At 49.6% G+C, this 21893-nt stretch overlaps 1 protein-coding gene across 4 annotated transcripts; it reads right to left on the reverse strand.

The window, feature by feature from the left end:
• Positions 1 to 440: 440 nt before the first annotated feature.
• On the reverse strand, positions 441 to 21397 carry rgs17 (regulator of G protein signaling 17). 4 transcript variants are annotated; one of them, XM_018749461.2, is made up of 6 exons: positions 21070 to 21397; positions 18076 to 18445; positions 10259 to 10389; positions 5605 to 5679; positions 4249 to 4480; positions 441 to 753 (listed from the first exon to the last, which is right to left on the reverse strand). In XM_018749461.2, the coding sequence occupies exons 3-6, from the start codon at positions 10363 to 10365 to the stop codon at positions 565 to 567; spliced, it is 603 nt and encodes a 200-aa protein (XP_018604977.1). In that variant the 5' UTR covers positions 10366 to 10389; positions 18076 to 18445; positions 21070 to 21397; the 3' UTR covers positions 441 to 564. The 4 variants fall into 4 exon arrangements, with proteins under 4 accessions (XP_018604977.1, XP_018604978.1, XP_018604979.1 ...); XM_018749462.2 differs by lacking the exon at positions 21070 to 21397 and adding an exon at positions 20992 to 21060; XM_018749463.2 differs by lacking the exon at positions 21070 to 21397 and adding an exon at positions 19912 to 20076.
• Between the last annotated feature and the right edge of the window lie 496 nt (positions 21398 to 21893).

Below are 21893 nucleotides of genomic sequence, written 5' to 3' on the forward strand. Positions count from 1 at the left end.
ATCACAATCCCCACTTCACTCCACCCCGCCCCCCCCCCAAAAAAAGTAGCCCACCAGCAAAGCGGCCAGTGATTTCATAGTCTTGTTACATATGAGGTCAATGGCCCTCTTGCTTGTTAAGGTTAAGCTCTTAAATGTTATCAAGAAAATGAGGGAAAAAAAATTACAAATTTTTTAAAAAAAAAAAAAAAAAAAAATTTTTGAAGCTGGGTTCAAATGTGTGAGATGTGAGAAAAAGAGCGTAGATAAGAGCAGAGATGACGGAGAGAGCGAGAGAGTATAAGGAGGAAGGTGGAAAAAGTACAGTACAATAACTACCGGTATGCCTTTTCGTATTTCTCATTTTCACAGTCGCCTGAGGAGTTCTTAAAGGCAGTTCACCAGGAACTGAGCATTGGGGGAAACGAGCAGGCTTTTAAAATTGCTTTACTACTCTTTGCTTTTTTTTTTTTTTTTTTTTTCTCCCTGAAAGGAAACAATCAAACCTTCGAGTTTGGACCCGTTTTCGTTTCAGGGTTTCGTTTCGTTTCGTCGGTCGCTTTGCGTTCGCGCGGGGTTCGTCGCTTATGTCTCCAGGCAGGTGCTCCTCTTGCGCTCCACAAGGTCTCTGTAAAGGGAGGAGTTGAGGAAGCGGGGGAAGGAGTCCCGGTGCATGAGCGTGTATATCTGCAGCTGGGCCTCCTCGTACATGTGGCTGCTGGGCTCCTCCAGGCTCTGGTTAATGCCCTCCCGCACCCGCGAGTCCAGGCTCACCTGTGGAGGATTGGGGCAAGGTGCAGGTGAGTCGCACATACAGACCCACCCTTCGAACCTCCTTCACCCTTTACTGATCTAAAGCCCACCAGAGTCTTCCGTTTCTTCTACCTAAGCACATCCATGTGAACTCTGTTGGTACACACCCCCCTCACCACAAGGAAGCGCATAAACCTCGGTAACTTGCAGGATTCCGATGGCTCCAAGAAGCAAGACTAACTGTCGAGAACATATCTGGACCTGCCCTCGAGGAGCGACATACAAGCTTCTCCTGCTCTCCATTACTCAACAAGAGCGCGATAAACAAAAAGGCGCCGAATGAAACATCATTGCGCTATTATGGAACGATTTCCCCTAATAACCAACATGATAACAAATAGGCTTTCATCACATGCGACAACGGAAATCGCTGTCAAAATCATAGCAGCAACCATGATCGTACTCCCAGACTTGGCGAGACGGTAAATCTAATTTGCACAAACACGGGTGCGTTTCGGCCAAATGCCTTCATCAGCGCGTATGTGCTTTAGGCAAAGGGAGACAAATCCGAGGCACGTGTGACATTTTACAGGTTATGTCGTCATAGTTGTTTGACCGAACCTAAGCTGATGGGCAGCACCTGGGCTTATTACCCCATTACCCCACAGGAAACACCCACGTGCACCTGTCACTCTTTGGGTTAGGCATGGCCAGGATTGAGCCTGCCCCAAGTTGACTGACCCGCAATCGCTCATCAAAAACACAACCTAGGACTTTGTCTGCACTTCTCTGCTCGGCACTCTGATTCCAAACCGATTCAGAGAAGCTGCCTCTTTCGAGCTGGTTTGATTCTCTTGCAAACAAGACATTCATCAGAACAACGTGTCGATGGCCCATCCTGACTTTCGCACGATCCATACAGGAAACCAACGGATCATCTCCTATAGCTAAGGAAGAAATATATCACGGCGACGTCCGTGTCACGAGAGGTCAGTGGGAATTTGTAGGCGACAGTCTTCGGAACCGCGTATCACGTTTAGCTAACCCGATGACCTGGTTTTAAAGCCCCGCCACTGATCTTTACCAGCACGGGACGCCGGTATGACGGACGCTTGAGCTGCGCGCTCAGTCAATCACAGCTGTCGGGTCAGCTTCCTGAGAGTTAACGACTACATTTAATTACACCAGAGGGATTTGGATATTTTTTTTAGATGCAAACCCCATTACCTTGATGAGGAAATCGGATTATGCCCGCGGTATTAATCACATTACGTCTCTTTGGCAGAATACTAGCAGATGATCAATATATTGGCAACAAAGCCGAAGGCTTGGGGTCATTCCCTTTCCGAGACGGCTCGAGTCACAATCGCTGCTTTCAAACGTGTCTCCAGCACGCAGGCCAACCCGGCTCCATCGCCCGCGGCCTTAGCAAAGAGCACGTGGATCGCATAAATATGGAAACGTCCCGACCGCAAGGCAGCCCCGCTGGCATTAACCGATTTCGCCAGCAGATGTCAGGTGGACACCAAAATCACCTCCTGCTCAGGAAGCACGCGGCCGCCTCGCCCTTGGATATTGCGGCCAACGGAGCCACCGGCCACGGTCTGCGGAAGCCAAGCGGGTCGCAGAAACGGCAACCTCGCATCTCCTGTGGGCGGCACGTCGGCCTTTCGTTTACTGCGAACCTTTTGGTATTTGAAAACATTAGGAACAGTTTGTGAGAAGCTTGTTATCACAAAATCAGTCACAAGATGAGACTGTTGCCCACACTGGGCCTACTGAGTGCGGCTTTTTTGCATCCCATATATGTGACTGTTCTAATAAGATCTGCCCCCTACAATATACCATGTGTGTTGGCATGTGGCTTTCAAACCATGTTGACAATATTGGAAAAAAAATGCTCCAGTACACAAATGCAAGAGTATAAAATGGTAAAACATTGAGCCACTCTGGATTAATGCACCAGTCAGAGCACATAAAGTTCTGAAGACAAATGTTGATTGAAAAGATCAGCTGCATCCCCTACTAGTGGTACGGTGGCGAAGCAGGCAGTGCTGGTGCCTCGCAGCTCCTGGGCTGTGGGTTCGGAGATGGCTTTGAATCCGACGCGGTCTGGGGGGAGTTTACATATTGTCCCCGTCGAGTGTGGATTTCCATCGGGTGCTCTGGCTTCCTCCCACGCTCTAAAGACGTATTTATTAGTTGAACCAGTAACTACAAATCACCTGTAGCATGTGTGAGTGAATGAGTGAGTCCAGGTGTCCTGTGATGGAGTAGTGTGTCGCCTAGGGTGTACAACTGCTTCTCGCCCTATGATTCTGGGGTAGAGACCGGACCAATAAGACAGACACACAGATGTACCCCTAAGCTTACCCTTCAAGAATGGTGAAGTCAGTAGGGCGAAATATCGGGCGAAAGTTACTTTGAATTTGAATACTCCAAATTCTGTTTATGCACCGAGATGCAGACGTTGTTAATTATGATCGTTACAGTTTGTCATAGGCAAAAAACTTTGTTTACTGCTTATAGTTAGAAAAAAAAGGAATGGGTGTTTGAGGCCCCAGAGGCATCTGGAATAATCTCGCCTGGTTTAAGTGCCAGGACACTGTCCCCAGGTGCCGGGTCCTCAGCCAGCTGTCCTTTTCCACGTCCAACGTTAAAGATCGGGATGTAGGCTTTGGAGAGCTGGCCTTGGAGCCGAGCCTGCCAAAGGTTTGTACCTCGAGCCGCCTGGGTCCAATGGATCGCTGTGACGCACAGCCGCGGCTGAAAGGAGAGACTTTCTAGGAAACACCCACAGTCCTATAAGAACTGGACAGAGCTCCACGCCACCTTTCTTAGCTATTTATTTATTGAATGCCAGCCAGGGTCTCCGCTAATGTTCTCAGACCTCTTGAACCGGTGCTGTGTCACAATAAGGACAGGAAAGCGAGCGCACGCCCGACTACGTGGGGAGTGGGGTTCAACGGGCCGCCAGAGAGCCGCCCGACGGTCCCCCTGAGGACTTCCTGCTAGATGAACGTCACCTGGCACCGCACCCCAAGCAACTCGCGGTGACTGTCGACAGGTGACGGGAGGAGCACAGAGCAGGGGGGAACATTGTTGCTCCCGTAGAGCACACACAGACAACACGTCATGCAGCGCGACCTCAGAAACGGGATCCTGAGAAACACGGTAAAGAGAATGTAAGAAAAGAATATCAAATTTCACTACGAGGAAGATAGGTGTCAAGCTACTGCATAAATCGAATTTCAAATGATTCTTTAAATAAAACCTGATCTCTTTGGTCTTTTCTTTCTCAGAGACAGATCAAGCTATCAACATTTGCTGCGGTTACCCACCATCTGATCTAACGTCATGGTCTGGTCTTGGGAAAGGAAACCGTACAGTTAGGTGACAAACAAAGAGCACCGAGACCATGAACACGATAGAACGGATGCAAGATGAAGAGCCGAATCAAATAACCGACCCCGTTTCGTTAACGGGCGTCACGGGTGCGAGCGGAGCGTACCGTACCTCCTTCGGCGACAGTATGGAGACGTAGTCCTCGTAGATGATGCGGGACTTCTCTTCGATGGCGGTCGGGTTGGTCTCCTTCTTCAGGTCCTCACAGGCCAGCCAGAACATCAGGTTCTCCTCGCTGTACTCGGAGCGCAGGAACTCGCGGAACACTTCCCGGCCTTCCGGCGAGTGCATCATTTTCTCAAAGCTACGGGACCACGACAGGACCTCCTCCAGCGAGGGGCGCCTTCGACACGCAATGGAAGGAGAAAACAGAGATGTGTGCACAGGGGCTACAGGTGGCCTAGCGGTAAAGGACATGGGTTTGTAACCTCACAGGCTGCTCATTCAGGGTTAGGGTTAGAGCTACAGCTAACCCAACCCTAACCCTAACCCAGGGCCCTGCTGTTGGACACTAGCAAGATATCTGAACTGAACTGTCTCAGTGACACATTTAGCTGCATATATTTAACACCGAGCGTGATTAAAAACACTCAAACAGTGATGAGATCAACGACGACAGCAACGATAACTGCAAGACAGCAAAGCAAACTGCTGCAAAAAAGCACACAATCATAATTGCATTCCACTCGCATAATTCCAATAGCGTATTTGTAAATTCCATCATGGAATTTATGCGAACGTTCTGGCTGCTTCAGGCGAACAGACATTTTGCCTTCAGGTGCCGAGACGCAAAAACGTCTAAGAGCGAGCAGCTGTTTCACTCGACTTGCCGGGATAATGGAAGGGGTGGGGGGTGGGGGTACAACCTCATGCTCTAATTGGCTAATACAGCGAGAGCGAGCGAGCGTCGCACTTTCGAACCAGACGAGCGTCGCAAGGACAAGGAAAAAGGAGGGAAACCAAAAGAACCAGCCTACGAACAGATGAGAGTGACCCCGATCTCCAGTAATTAGTTTGCTTCATCACACGGTTCTCCCATTTTTAGAGCCGAGGTCTCGCTCCCATCACCCCGTCCTCTGCTTTTCCCCCCGAAAAGAGTTACATAACGTAAAACGCTTCACGGAGAGGCCGAAACATCTCGTTTTTTTCCACCGATATTCCGATTTTTTTCCTTTTGTGGGGACTAAAGGGGGCACAAGTGCTCGCACGCAGGCAACGTGACGGCTGCCGAAAGCCTATCGGCCGCAGACGCCACGCTTCCTGACATTCGCACCCGGACACACGTCCGCATCGCGCCCGACGGGCTCGGGCTAAATGTCGGCCGAGTGCGCCAGAGAGCAAGACCCCTTTAAAAAAGAGCCGATTTATCATTTAACATAAAATCAACTGGTCAACCTTAAATGTCAGATCACCCATTATTCACGGTATCACACCGTGACCTGTGCGAATCAGCTGCCGGCAACTTACTGTTCCTCGGTCGCTTCAATACTATCCATTTTTGTGCACGTCTGCCGCTCCGCGTGTTCCACTCTGTCCTGGTTCCTGACAGAGGGGGGGGAAAAAAAAAAAAAAAAAAAAAAAACACGGTTAAGTTCGCTCGCCTTTTCCGCCCGGCACCCTACGCATGCAGCCTTTACAAGCTCCGTGGTGCACATGACTGCCGCGTCCAGCTGCGCGCACAAGGGAACATCTGGCAGCAAAAGAAACGCGAAGACTGATCTTTGCCGGCTTTTCGAACCCCAAACGATGGAGAGGAATGTGGAGAACCCACAGCGCAGATGCTAGGAAGCTGGTATCAGAAACATTTATACTACGTCTAATAAAGTGAGACTCAGGGGCGGCATGGTGGAGCAGAGGGTAGCGCTGGTGCCTTGCAGCTACTGGGCGTGGGCTTGGATGTGTGGCTCAATCGGGTCAGTGTGTGGAGTTTGTATCTTCTCCCTGTATTCGTGAGGGTTCCCTCCAGATGCTCTGGTTTCCTCCCGCCGTCCGGGGATTCGGAGGGCCTCGGCGTTTCCCTCCATTTTCGACGCGGTGTCTTCCAACAAGGCCTCCCTCACGTGCGCTCACGCCACCTTCCATCAACTGCCACTCGTACGCGTACCGTCGCCCGCGAGCCGACTCATCTCTTACGGCTCTCCATTTCCCAGGCGAGACGGAGCCCTACGCGGCCCCGGCTCAGTCGCCGTACACAGGAAGCGCGTCCGACGCACGTACAGTACACGCGAGCCTATTTCAGTCAGAGTGCCGAATTTATCCCCCCTCCGCACACACACACCCCCCTCCCGAGAAGCTCCATCAAAGTCTCCATTGTACTGTGGTAATTGGGCCTGCTAGCCAGAGGCCGACACATGCTGAGAGCTCTAAATATACAACATGTTCGACACAGCTGTTTTGCATGTGATATGCGGCTGGAAATAGTCCCCCCCCCCCCACAGACCAGATAACCCCACTGCGTAATTGGGGAGAGCTGTGGAAATAGTGCTTTACAAACAAAGAATTGTCCTGCTTTCTCAATGTTTTCATTATTTCACGCGGCGTTTGCATTCGCACCCCACCTATAAATAGCGCGCCGCTAGCTTGGCGGCGGCGCCGCCGTCTTTGTTTTTTCCCTTTCCCCCTCCACCCCCACGGAACAGCTCTTCCCCACCTCCGATTCGACTCTGCGGCCAACCTGAGGGTCCCCGCCGCACGGGGCGGAGCGCCCTTAGGAGAATAGCAAACGAAGGCGTGACGTTTAAACTAATTGGATAAAACGGAATATTTAACGTCCGCGACAAGGAAGCTCAAAGCTACGTTAATATTTTATCACTGAATATTTTACGATGGCGCGTCACAACGCCGTGCCGTCTTCAGCAGGTCGACCCTTCGCCAACGGCCCTCGTCGAGAGCGGCAGCAGAAAAGACGCGGTGGTTGTACCCGGCCTAACCGCATCTCGCCGGACGGCTAACGACACGCTAGCGCTAATAGCTACGCAGGAACGCCACACGAAGGCGACTCGGCACACCGGGACGTTAACAAAACTCACGTTAGCTAAATCACCGACTCCGGCCTTAAAGGTAGCTCTTTGCACAAACACCGATAACTCCTCCACCGTACTTTTTGTCAACGCAAACAGTCGCACCTTGTGCAACGCCTGTTCGCCGAACGCCATTTTGAAAAAAAAAAAACGTTATCCGTTCCCTATTACGCCGTACAAGCTATTATTGCCACAGCTATTATTTTTTCCTTTCGGAATGTGTTCCGCTGTCATTTTTTCAGCGCTCAACATGTAGTTTGTTTATTATTAGAAGAAGTTATCCTTAAAGTGTACGCAGTTAGCGACTGTTACCGACCAAGTGGGGCTGTAACGTACGCATTTATCGAAGGCGAATATCCGTGACGTTCAAATCATGTAACGTCCTGGTCGACATCTACATTTATTCATTTATCTCACGCGTTTCTCCAAAGCAACTTACAATATTAACCTCCCCAAAATTATCTACCCCATTCATACAGCTGGGTAATTTTTTAACGATATTGCATGAGGCGTATCTGTATTTTGGGGTATTCTGCTACCTTTAGTTAATTACTTCCTAGAAAACACCGAGATTGATGAGGATCTTTAATTTCTTTAGAGATAGCTTAAGATTTCCAGAAATATTCTGGTCTGGTCAGATGTCCCTCCCTGTTAAATGTCTTTTACAGCCTGACTAACATCCATTTTTTGACTCTTGTGTTGCCGCTGGCTCCTTGGCTTCGTGTTTCAGGTTCTCTCAACACAAAGGGTTAAAAGGTCGCCTCTTGCACTCTTTCTTCTATCACAATTCAGTACTTCAAGGGGGCCTCTACTGGGACTCAAACATGCACGCCTAGATCCCCCGTCAGGTTCCAGTCCCCTGGAGATCACAGGGCCCTAAAACCTCATCCAGTGAATTCGATCATTAGTTTCTATAAATTGCATACCCAGTACAGCATCTGGAGCCAATCCCGGCACGCACCAGGCCCCGGATGAGGTTTGCCCAGAACGGAACGCACACTCATACGCATCCACCCACAAAGTCCCACACTGAGCACTAATCGGACCTGATGACACTGTGAAACTGTATCTGCAATTACGATATTTCACAGTTCTACCCATTATCCATATTACTTAAATTATGAAGATAGCATTATATAGCATTACACGTCGAGCACATCCCAAAGCAGCACGTCACTGGAAAGAAATTAAAAACTGAAAATGCCACTGTCTTCCAACTCCCGGTTGAAGAACACGTTTCAAATATTTTCACCGAAGTTACGAAATCATTTAATCAAACCAAACCACAGTCTGACCACACATTTTTGACATTCTCTTTAAATTTTAACTGTGGAAAATTACAGCCAGCGTCATATTTTCGAGGAGATACTCCCATTTGAAGGCGAGGAGTGCCGTGATGTTAATCGGGCACGAGGTCCCCGCAGAACACGGCACACTAACTGTACTGGGCCGTGTACACTATAGACTCCTCACAATTTGCATGATAAAAGTACTTTACAAGTCCTGCGTAACTGCGTAGCCCTGCATATTGGGCTGCCCAAACAGAAAATGCAAATACAGCCAAGCAATGTCTTTCAGTATTTGCATAGCTCCAAAATATGAAAATATGTGAAAAAGAACGTCAGCAAGGGGTTTCAAAACATTTTTGTTTATACTCCGCGAGCATCGAAAGCTTTTCTGCGACAGTGCTCCCCTCCCAAACCAAAATATACACTAGCGACCCCGTGATTATCACCTCACTCAATTTCTTTGGTGAATTAAATGCAGGGGTGCGGCATCACGAAACAGCAAGAGGGCAATGCCTCGGATTTATTCTGAAGCGGTCGGTCAAGCGTACGTTTGGGCTGCAGGTTCGGCCACGGGTTCCACTCTCTCGAGGCAGATCGCACCTGAGCAGGGATCTTCCATGTGCCCGCAAGCATTTCACAACGCCTGATCTGCAGTGAAACCAAAGTCCGTTTCTAGAGCTTGTTCCAGAAGTTCCACGCTTTGGTAAGGGAATCGCTCACTACACTTGTCCATCTTTCGCCGCTTGGTGGTCCCAACACACGAGAAGTCCAAACTCAAAACCTCGAAGGTTCTCAGTTCTGGCTCCAAAGTGCTGGAATGATCTCCCTCTGTCCCTCAGAACTGCCGAATCCTTCTCAAAATTCAAGAAGAGCCATAAAACACATTAATATTCATTCATTTAGCTGACGCTTTTCTCCGAAGCAACTCACAATGTTAAAGTTAGAAAATAATTACAGTTACAAGCTTACAATTATTCACCCATTTACACAGCTGGGTAATTTTAGTGGAGCAATTTTAGCGCAAGTACTTTGCTTAAGGGTACTACAGCCAGAGGTGGGGATTGAACCTGCAACCTTTGGAGCCAAAGGCAGTAACTGTAACCATCTACGCTACCAGCTGTCTCCACATCTTTTTCAGACCCACTTCTCTCTTGATCCCCTATGTGCTCTACAAACCTTTGCTGCTTACCTGGTGAAAAAAAAAAATTCCTTAATTCTATAGACAGTCATGTAATGTACACGGGCAAAATGGCAGTATTAGACTAAGTGACTGTACTTCATCAATCACATGTCTGTAGCTCTCTGTCTGTTGGTGAAATGTGCTTGGTTTGCTCCAATTGTACATCACTTTGGAGAACAGTGTTTGCTAAATGAATCAGTGTAAATGGCAGGAACCTAAATCCAGCAAGTGTCTTAATTCCCATCAGTAGTAAAGTGGTTATTTCACAGTTCACTGTTCGGCGGCTAGACTGTGTCTCATGTTGACATATATATTGTTCTATGAAACTGATCACATCGACTGTAGACACATCCCAAACTGAAAAGTGTAGAGAAGATAAACTGAACTCTCCACATATTTCCAGCACAACGTCATCAGAATCAACTGAGTGCAATGATGTCATCGCTGACAGCAATGATGTCGCTGTCAACTGGGAGAGCAATGATGTCATAACTGAGAGCAATGATGTCCCTATTAAGCGACACTTTGCTGAACAACAAAAAGACAAGAAAAGAAATATCAAAATTTCCAAGATGTCTGTGAGGATGAGGACTGCGAACACACAAGGCAGCGGGATGGCGCCCAGAACGTACCAGAGACATTTACAGCATCCGCACCAGCAGAGACAACAGGTGCTAGGCCTTGGGGCGCCGGGCGGCTCAGAGGGTCCTTCGATGTGTGGTTGCTGCCGCTTTCTCATTTCCACGCCGTTCAAACTGCAGGGCTGTGGAAACAGGAGAGGAACACGACCGTCAGGAACCTGAGCGCTTAGAGAGGAACTGAGGCTTTCCTTCACTCGATAACATACTTCACATCCAGCCAAAGATTTTTTTTTTTTTTTTAAATCCCACAAACAAATGCTGACAAAGTGCTCAGGGGATTTTCTACGTGCTGCATGCTTTGTGTCTTCAGAGAGGCCCAGAGCTTCCTTCTGGCATGGAGGAGACATTCTCATCTTATCTCACACATGGGTCTTCATCGAGCTGAAGACACGAGGAGGAGGAGTCCTGCGTCCCAGGGCAAACGCAGCACCTCTGCCCTCCACCAGGTCAGGATTCTTCTCCAAGGAAAGGTGTCACACACCAACATGTCCGGCAAATTGCGATATCGCACTCTTTCTCAAAACCACGGAAGCACTTTTGATCGGAAGAGCGTCCAGCTAAATGTAAACCTCTCTTCACAAGTCACATTGCAGCTCTTGCAATGTACAGCCCTACTGAGGATGCCATTACTTCTCCCTTTTAATCATTACCAAGGACATGCAAACCATTTTTTACATTTCATGAGAATCAAGTCATATGATTAAAGCTTTTTAAAATATATATATATTTTACAAATTCCATAGGTGTAAGTGAAAAAGTACCCGAAATACTTAAAATTCTGTCAAATACAAATTATAGTGGATACTCTTTGATTCAGCCTTGTAATCACTGCAAACAAGCATAAAAAGAGTTCCAAAAAAAAAAAAAAAAAAAAAAAAAAAAAACACAATAATTATATTTAGCATGTTACAATAATTCTCGCGCTTCTGTGCCGGAAAATATACTATAACCACTTCTTTTACATCTACAGAACACCTGCTATATGTGAACCTATTCATGAGCAGAAAATAAGGAGCAAATGCAGGGAAAAAATTTAAAAACGATCAACAGAAAACTTCTTCCCCCCCACGACAGCAACTGAGTAAACGGTGAACAGAGCAGCTCCCACATTCACCGAGGCCCTTCGTTCGAACAAACGGACCAAATCCAACCCGTGACATTCCGCATTTCTGTTAAACGCTGCCGGGGGGATAAGGACGGCCAGGCCGCAGGTAGAGATCCAGTGCTAACTAAAGTCAAAGGCAGTGTGTGACCCAATTCACCCCAAAGCGAGCTTCAGGTCAGCGCTTCCCCCCCCCCCACACACACACACACACACACACACACACACACACACACACACACACACACACCCTGCGTGTCACACCGCAGCTCTGAGTCAGAACGCACACCGAACTGCTTTCTTACTGCACACAACATTCGAAAGGTCTCACTTCTCTACATCAACATTCATCACGTAGCTGATGCTCTTCTCCAAAACGACTTACAGAGTGACGCCTTTCACACTCCTTTACCCATTTATGAACCATGGTCATTTTTACCGTATCAATTCAGGGTAAGCACCTTGATCAAGAGTACAAAAGCGGGTGCTGGGATTCGAACCCGGGTCCTTCGAGTCCAAAAGCGGTGCCTCTAACCACTTCACCCTCTGCCGCCCAGCTGGTAGTTGAGCTTAAAGTACAGTCCTGTTGGTCCTGTAGGTTGTGGGGACGCTTCCCGTCTTCCTGCTCCTACTGGCTACTGGGGGAGCTTCCTGCCGCGCATCATCCGCTCGTAGCTCCACGTCGCCGTTCCTCTGAACTGTCCACCCGCTCGACCTTCGCTCTCTCACCTCCTCCCAGCAACCCCCCGCAGGGCTCCGCCACACGTGCCCTCCCGTCTCACACGCGGCACCATGCGTCCACAAGGTTTTCCCTTCTACGCGCAACTTGCACGTGGCCGGAACCTAATCTGACCGCCACCTTGTCTTCCTGACCAGAACACGTGCGCAAACCCCCTTACCTGAGCAAACATGGTTCAACCTGCACCGCTGCCAGCCTTTCCGGCAACATGTCAGGCGCGGCGGGCGAGCGGCCGGCTGGTCCCCGGTGTCCCTGCGCACTGCGACGGCACCCCGGCGAAACGGCTCCCCGCAGGAATAATATGCAAAACGGCCGGGGCCGCGGCGCGGCGAGAGCTTTGCGCTCGGCCCTATCGATGAGTGGAAACTGGGCACGCCGATGCAAAACACGGAGACAAACACCTTTGTCATTCCTCAGCAGCAGGGAGCATTCACAGCCGTGGAAAAATGCAAATGGGGCGGCTTCCAAGGGAGAAACCAAAACAATGTCGTATTTAAGGGCCAAACCGTAACCGTAAGCAACACGCGTCTCGTTCAGGATGTCGCGTTTGACGACGCAACCCGGGGGCATCAGGGGACGCAGCGGTTAGAGTGACCGCCTCTGGACTCGAAGGGCTCGGGTTCGAATCCCACCTCCTACCCTGACAGTCTCGATTGAGGCCCTTACTCTGTAGAGATACTGGGAGTTTCCCAGCTGAATAAATGGGTAAAAATTAAGGTAAGTACCTTAATATTTTAAGTCAGTGGACAAAAGCAGCTGGTAAATTAATTCCCACAAATGAATGCCCGAACTTTGTCTATGGTGGGGGGGGGGGTTTACAATACTAAGGAAACCATTTATTCATTTAGTCGATGCTTTTCTCCAAAGCGGCTTACAATGATAATCTACTTAGAATTATTTACCCATTTTATAGAGAAAGGTAATTTTATGTACCCAATTTAGGGTACAGACCTTGCTCGGGGGTACTACAGCTCGAGATGAGATTCAAACCCGCGACCTTCGAGTCCAAAGACAGTAGCTTTAACCATGACGCTATCCAGTTGCTGCATTCCCAGTGTATATTAGGGGAAAAATTTCCATTTCTCCTGGACCGATTCACTACGGTGCAGTCAACAATAACCCAAACATACATCACCGCTAACGATATTATCTGCAGTCGCTATAAAGAACATCCCCCTTATCAGGTTTCATAAGGCTCTGCTACCACTGTATCTCTATGTGACTGAAGTACTGTGAAAAATTAATTTCCAACACCGTTTGTGAGGGATTTAGGCAGCAAAAGTGAGCAGGAGACAGACATTCTCACTGACATGGCAAAGCAGAAACATTTTTGTTACTTCATTTATCAAAAACTTTTCTCCAAAGCGACTTCCAACGAACTATTTGTAGTGTTATCAGCTCACACCTTATTCACCATGGTGACTTACACTGCTAGATACACTACTTACACTGGGTCACTCATCCATATATCAGTGAAACACACTCTCTCTGTCACTCACACACTATGGGTGAACCTGAACAGCATGTCTTTGGACTGTGGGAGGAAACCAGAGCACCCGGAGAGAACCCACACAAGACACGGGGAGAACATGCAAACTCCACGCAGACCGAGTGGGGATCGAACCCACGTCCTCTCGCACCACCTTGTGCCACTGCGCTGCAGCAACGGAGCCGTGAAGCGAACAGTGTACAAATGGCCCGACTTTGGCTCCGACCAAACGGTCGTGCAGCACCCTGCGGGGTCGGTACAAGTCCCCGCCGCACTTTTGTTTCTCTCAGTGTGCTCCGGCGCCGTAATTAAGGATATGCACACGAGAACACTATTCCACACAAACACCAACTCACACGGCACCCGTTCCCAGCATCCTCTGCCTGTACACACACACATCTGTGCGTTCATCTCCCGGGATCGATGACGAATGCGATCGGGCGCCGCTCCTGGTTTCCTGCGGTGCGGAACGTTCCACCTTGTAAACAGCACGGCTACAAGACCGAAGGGCCAAATAACTGGGGTCAGCCTCATTGCCCTGGGTGACTGGGACAAACTCATAGTGTGGATAAGCGAAGCTGGAGAGTGGTTACATGGTTGCGGTCTTTGGTTGAGAAGGGTCACAGTTTTACAGAAAATATAGTAATAAACACACACGTACATACATATGTACATATATCTATACTTGTATACACACACACCCACACACACGTAGTATACACATACACATAGGGGTACTTGGTATCGCAGTGGTTACAGCTGCTCCCTTTGGACCCAAAGGTGGTGGGTTCAGATCCCACCTCCACCTGTACTACACCTGAGCAAGGTACTTACCCTGAAATTGCTCCAGTTAAAAAAATAAAAAAAAGAAAAAAAAAAAATGACACAGCTATATAAATGGGTAAATAATTGTAACATTGCAAGTCACTTTGAAGAAAAGCATCAGTGAAATGAATAAATAATTTTATATATGGTATATCCATCATTTTCATTAACCTCCTCTCCTGAACCTATATAATATACTACAGTATAAACTACAACATATTACTAGTATAATATAATCGGTGCCTGATTTTCATCTGCGATATCAGCAGGGTCCAAATTTCTAATTCAACAAAACGTTCAAGTGAGGTCGGACGATAAGCCACGCACACGAGCGACCCTTGACCTGCCAGGTGTTTTCGCTCTGTCCGTGTCAACATTACCCCCTGTCCGTGCCGTGTTGCTTAGCCGTGCGTTAAATCGCGACGAAAGTTAGCGGAGCTCTTCATTCCGACTGGTCGTTTTCTCCGTATTGCGTTTCCCACCTTAATTTTCCACCCTAACATTTTGGGGAGGGGGGGGGGGGAACGTAATGCGGTAAAAGCGAAGCGAAAGAAGGAGGGTTGTTTCCTCATCGCTCGTGTCCTGACGCCACTTCCTTGCGTCAGGAGTTTGGTATTGAGGGTTGCCAACGGCCCCGGTTGTCCATACGGTCATTGCTTTCCTTCGAAAGCCGTCTTGGGGTAAACAGGGTAACGTATGGCGAGCAGCAGCACCGTTTACACACGAACACCGATTGATACCGATGCGATTCCCCTCAGGATCGATCACCCTGCCGGGTCCCTCAACACACCTTACACACACACACACACACACACACAGTGGGGTCGTAACCTACGCAGCGATCGACGCGGTACGTAAAGTCAAAAATCACACGTAACCCATTTACCGCATGAACACTATGGGATACAGTACTGTACGCTTGTTCCCGCGCAGAAACAGCAAACATGACAACAAACTCTTCAAAGTACAGTACGCACGGTAAAACATGTTAAAAAAACACACCAGTGGAAAGGTGGAAACCAGCAAAGCTTCCATCTCTCTCCACTGGCTTCCTGTAGCTCCTTGCATCAAGACTGAAACTCTGGTTACTGAGATTCTCAAGATGGTCAAAGAACCCATGCACCTACAGAACCTGATCACCGCCCCCCCGCAAAGGTGCTCAGTGCTCCCACTCACAATGGACCCAAAATCAAAGCTCCGCACACCCTCAGTTTTGCCTCTGATGTGGTAGACCGAGCTCCCTCTGTCCCTCAGAGCTGCTGAATCCCCACATGCCTCTTCCTAACCCACTACTCTCCTGATCTCCCAGCACCTCCTTAAACGTGAGTAAACTGGCACTGCACCGTCTGACACGCTCGCCTTTCTACATGCTCAGTTGCACAGGTACGAGAGCAGCCGGTAACCCGCACATATCGGTAACTCAAGTTTCGTACAAAAAAGACGCGTTTGGTTATGAAGGCAAATTTAAAAGTGCAACCAGCAGACCCCCAAATGGGTTTTGACATCAGGGGTTACACATACACAGAACTCAGGGACAGCAATTTGGTAATGTTCAAAAAAAAAAAAATCACTGCTGTGACTGGTTCCTTTAAACAGCGGTGCACTGGAGAGGGCAGCCGACTGTGAGCCTAAACTGGTAAAACTGCAGAGTACACCCTGTAATTCTATTCTTTTTTTTAAACTGGTGTGTGAAGACACACACACACACACACACACACACATTGAGAACATACCCAACACACACCTCGGTGAAGTGACCCCAAACCCAAACCAACTGATTCCCGACAGCTCAAAAAACTACAAAGCCTGGAAGTTGGGAAATAAAGGAAAAAATAACAAAAAACATTAACAATACATGAATATTGTTCAACAGAATATTTGTGATATTTACATTTATTGCCGATGCTTTTCTCCAGTATGACTTACAATTATAGAGCAGGGTAACTTTTACTGGAGCAACTTGGGGTAAGTACCTTGCTCAAGGGCACTACAGCCGGAGGTGGGAACCAAACCTAGAACCTTTGGGTTCGAAGGCAGTAGCTTTTACCACCACCACCCCACACACACACACACACACACACACACACACACACACACACACACACAAAAAATCTGAAACCACTTGTCCCATATGGGCTCATGGGCAGCTGGAGCCTAACCCGACAATACAAGGCGTAGGGCTGGAGGGGGAGGGGACACACCAAGGAGGGGACGCCAGTCTGTCGCAAGGCACTCCAAACAGGACTCGAACCCCAGACCCACCAGAGAGCAGGACTGGGTCAAACTCACTGCGCTACCGCACCCACCCATGCTACTAACAGGAGACAGGAAATTAGTGACAAACAATAACTGGGATATTACAATATAATAGAGAATATAAACGCTGGGATACAGAAAATGAGGGACATTGATGAATTGCAGGTAAAATAAAAAAAGGGAATATCTCTTTAAAAAATTTAAGAAGAAACGCCTATTTAACGGCCAGCTTTTGTGAAGGCAGTCGATTTGTAATTTCCCCTCCGAAAAGCTTCCGTTTCCCATAATGCTGTATTATCACACCAACAGCGGTGACAACGTTCGACACGGAGAAGCGGCTCCGTCAAACTGCCCCGCGTCACCCGGATTCCGCCGCTGCGCCTTACAGGAAACGCGTCGCATCCGCTGTGATTTCCTCCTCATGCCCCCCCCCCCCCCCCAAGCCTGAGAAGGATGTCAACCCCACCTTCTCAGTCAGGTGCTTCTCATCTTTGGCGCATCAGCACTCAGCAGCGAACCCGCCGTCCTCATATCCCACGTACGCGAGAGTCAATAAGGCACCACATTCCAAATCGGGGCGAAAAATTCAATTTTTTAGCATCAAATTTTAGCTGGACGCTCAGGTGATGCTTTTACCCAGAGCGGCCTGCAGTTTTACCCACGAATACCGCTGTACATTTTACAACAGCGGCTCACGTTAAGTACCCTTCCCAAAGGCACGACCGCAGCCTCTCCTGCGACTCGGATGACAACTCAGCAGATGGGCAGCAGGTGGCACAGTGGTTAGCGCTGCAGCCTTGAGACTCGGAGGTTGCCGGTTCAAATCCCGCCTCCTGCTCCAGCATCCTTGAATCAGGTACTAACCTTAAATTGCTCCCGTAAAAAAATAACCCAGCGCTCTAGACGGGTGAATAAACACAAGCAGCTTAACATAAGTCACTTTGGAGGAAAGCATAAACTAAATAGATGTATATGCAACTATATGGGTTTTAAACCCGCACCTTTGTTCACTGTGGTACCTGCTGCCCTTCACATGTTAAAAATAGACATCATACTAATATTGCTAATTATTTAACCACATAGAGCCCTTGGGGTCCTCCAGGCCTGCAGGGGGCGCTGTACTAATAGAGTAGGAACCGCAGAGCTCTACAGATACATAAATATTTGCATATCGTGTAGCGTACATAGGTAATACTGTAAGGCAGATTGAAGTATGGTGTCATAAATAATATTAATTTCTGATCAGTCTCAGCTTCCGGTGGCTGTACCACAGGGGTCACCAGCATGGTAATTCACCTCCCCTTGTGGGTCTGTTACCATCTGGCGGAGCTGCTCCGACTGAGTTCTCTAAAACCCTCCAGGAGGAGGGAACATGGAGCGAGGGAAGCCAAACGTACCAGACAAGTTAGTGGGAATCCTCGGACGGGACGAGCAGCGGAGTCATGGCGTCGAGGTGAGCGGGTGAGCCAGGAGAGGACGGGAACGAAGCAGAGGGCAGGGGGAACCTCCGGCTGCCGCGCCCCTCACCATCCCTGACCGAGGGGGCGGGCAGGGCAGGGATCAGATGACAGAATCGCAGGCTGCACCCAGGATGCTCTGGGGTGGGCGGGGACAGATGGCGGGAAAGGAGGGGCGGGTCTTGCGTCGGGTTCCGACCGGTGGCGGGAGCAGAAGGCCCTCTCTCCAGCGCGTCCAGGCAGAAGTCAGCGCTCGGCGGACGGACCGTTCATCAGAGGTGGACGGGATCAGCGGCTCAGAACATCACATCTGGAAGAGAGGAAGCGGCCAAGAAAGGAGCACATTTGTGAGTCCGCGTCAGGAGACGTTCGTTGCTATGAACAATGAATCAAACAGAAGAATGAAAGTATCGTTTAAATCTCCCGTTTGACAGATTGATCCTTCCCATCCATTATCAGCAACTGCTTGCCCAGTGCAGGGTCAAGGTGCTCTGGAGCCTGTCCTGGAGGGAGGCGGGGTACACCTTGGATGGGGGACCACTACTGGGCAATTTGGAGCGAACAGTTCACCACAGACACATCTTTGGACTGTGGGAGGAAACCAGAGCACCCGGAGGAAACCCGCACAAAGACGGGCGAGAACACGCAGACCGCACACGGACCGAACCGGATTCGAACCCGCGGCCCAGGAGCGGCGAGGCACCGGCACTGCCCGCTCTACACGAAAGCGGCGCGGGAACAAAACGGGAGTATCGCGCATGTGACAGTAATTAAAAATTCATGCGGAGAAATGAGAACAATAACGCAGAGCGGCGCACAGGAGTCGAGATTCTGGCGAAAACGACTGTCGCTACAGCAGGTAATTTGTCCTCCCTTTCACGTTTGGCGATACGAGAAATACTTTCTCGGACATATTCGATTAGCGGGAGAGCGATGAGGGATGTCAGCAAGCACCGAGTGTACAGGGCTGCGCCCACAGGGACCCTCACTATTCTTGTATAAAACATCAACTTATAAAACCTAAATGTTAAATCTTAAAATAAACTTGGTAAATAAATAAAGTGCTATGATTTACACCCCCGAGTCCACTTACCTGCTGGTTTTTGCACCTGCACTGCTCGTGTGCTTCTACGACACACACATTTTCCTCTAAAGCCACGCATGGAATCCGTCGTTACACACCTATCGTGTCGCATGAAACACCGATTCTCAATCACCTTTTCGTGGTAAAACCGAGGGACAGAAGGGGTTTGCATACTTTCGAGCAGCTCTAAATGCTGTACCAGTTAAAAACCCTTTAAAAGCCTGAAAATTAATTTAAATCGTTCCAAATGACACTGCGGATTAAGGGTCTCGAACACACACACCTTCTGGGTACGGACACGGGTACGGATCACAACTGCAGCGGAAAAATACGATTCTCCGGTGACAAAGCAGCATTTCCTGCACATAACGTGTCCCCCTAAAGTAAAACCATAGTAAAAACTCTGAAAAGGAGAGACCAACCGGGCTGCAATTACACATCTTTCATATTTCGGTCACACGCAGCATGACGTAGTAAAGTTACCACCTTGCGCTTGAAGGACTTGGGTTCGAAACTCAACCTCTGTATCACCTGTTATCAAGGGACTTACCCTGAACTGATAGAGTACAAATCACCCAGCTGTATAAAATAATAGTAAATAGCTTAGTGTAGTGAGCTAATATATAGTAAGTCATTTTGGAGGAAAGTGCCTAATAATAATAATAATAATAATAATAATAATAATGGGGGACCTGTGGAAGTGTCAGTGCCCTCGGACACGATCCTGTGGCAGGTGGTGCAGGAGGAGGCTTTCTGGAACATGCTGCGTTTTAAGCACGGGCCCTTTATCATGTGAAGGTCCAGGGTTCAAGGAAACGAATCGTTTCGGGGAAAAATCCAACAACCATCTGGTAACATTTGGGAATATCCACCAAAAGAAAAAGAAAAAGAAAAAAAAAAAAACAAAAAAACACAAAAATCCAAAACAAGAAGGACACAGTGGAGAGACAGTGCGGTTTCTCTCTCTCACACACACACACACACACACACACACACACACACACACACACAGGTAGAAGAGCACCTCCACCTGTGACAGATCCACCTCCACTGGACCCACTCTCACTGGTCCTGGCACGTAGGGGAGGAGCTGAACATTTCAACACAAACCATCAGCATCAAGTCACGGGAGTAAATCAGTGCCACTCAAAACTCTGTGGCTCTGGATAAATGGCGCGCGGCGGCCACGGACCTCCGTGTCACTTCCACGCACCCTGACCGCCAAACCCCCGAAAACTGGGGGTCTTTGGTGTAATATACCCGCTCGTGCTCGTCCGACACCACCACCACCACCACCCGCTGCACTCAGCCCCCGTGCGTGCAAAGGGCCGGGCCCACTCGCCGGACGCCGTGCCCGGCTGCGTGCGCTGCTGCAGCGCCGCGTGCTCATCTGTGTCCCCCCTGCTGCGCACCTCCGCACCCCCCCAACCCCGCACCCAGCGCGAGCCTGGCCGTCGGTGCGAGGACCCGGCCGCCCGCATCCGCCTGCATCGACCTGCGCTCGTGCTGCGGCTGCGGCTTCGCCTTCGCGAAGGGATGCGCGCGCGCGCACCCTGCATGCGTGGAGAGAGAGAGAGAAAGAGAGGAAAACAAAAAAACAAAAAACACACAGAAAAACCAGAACAAAACCACTAACGACGCACGGATGGGCTGCGATCCGTCTGCAGCGACCTGTGTGTGTGTGTGTGTGTGTGTCTAGACTAGGTAGATGCTAAAACACAAACCCCCCCCTCCTCCCCCTCTACACACACACGCTAGTAACTGCATTTCACCTTCTCGCTCCCCGCAGCCGCCCGTAGGTTGTCACGACACGCGGGTTCTTTTCTCCGTGGATCCCCGCGTTTCCTCACCTTTTCCCGGGGGGAGGGGGGGGGGCTCCGCTGCCGCGCTCGCGCTGGGGCTCTTCCTCGAGCTCGTTCACGCCCGTGTCGCGCAGCTCCAATGCACGCCGCCGCCGAACGTCCATCAGGGGTGTTTTTCCTCCATCCGCCCAACTTCAGCACCGAGCCAGCGGAGCCGCGCCGCGCATGCGCCAAGCCAGCGCGCTCACGAGGGGGCGTGGGGTGCGGGCGAAAGGCGGAGGGAGGCGGAGGGGGGGCGGGGAGCTGGTGACGGGAGCGCGCTCGCGGAATCCGCTCGTTCGACTGTCGCGCGTCACATTGATTTCGCGCCTTGACCGGAACAGTGTGAAACATATAGTGTTTATATATGTACACACACACACACACACACACACATGCGAAACAAGTGAAGCCCCAGACCCGCGACTTCTGCAGCTCAGTTTCCATTTTCGTGTGGAACGTGAATTTTTAATATTTTAATTTTTTATAATTGAAACGATAAACATGTAACACAGATTTTTTTCTGTATCTAAATGCTCAGATGGACGAAGCGGCACATTTCACTTGATCCGTTTCTGCTTCAGGCGCGACCTACAGGGAACCACACACACACACACACACACACACACACACACACACACACTGAAACCGCTTGTCCCACGCGGGGTCGCGGGGGGCCGGAGCCTAACCCGGCAATACGGGGAAAGGCCGGAGGGGGAGGGGACACACCACGGGACACTAGTCCGTCGCAAGGCACCCCAAGCGGGACTCGAACCCCAGACCCACCAGAGAGCAGGACCCGGTCAAACCCGCTGCACCGCTGCGCCACCGCA

This window comes from Scleropages formosus, chromosome 4 (genome assembly GCF_900964775.1).
Source record: "Scleropages formosus chromosome 4, fSclFor1.1, whole genome shotgun sequence".
NCBI classification, from domain to species: Eukaryota; Metazoa; Chordata; class Actinopteri; order Osteoglossiformes; family Osteoglossidae; genus Scleropages; species Scleropages formosus.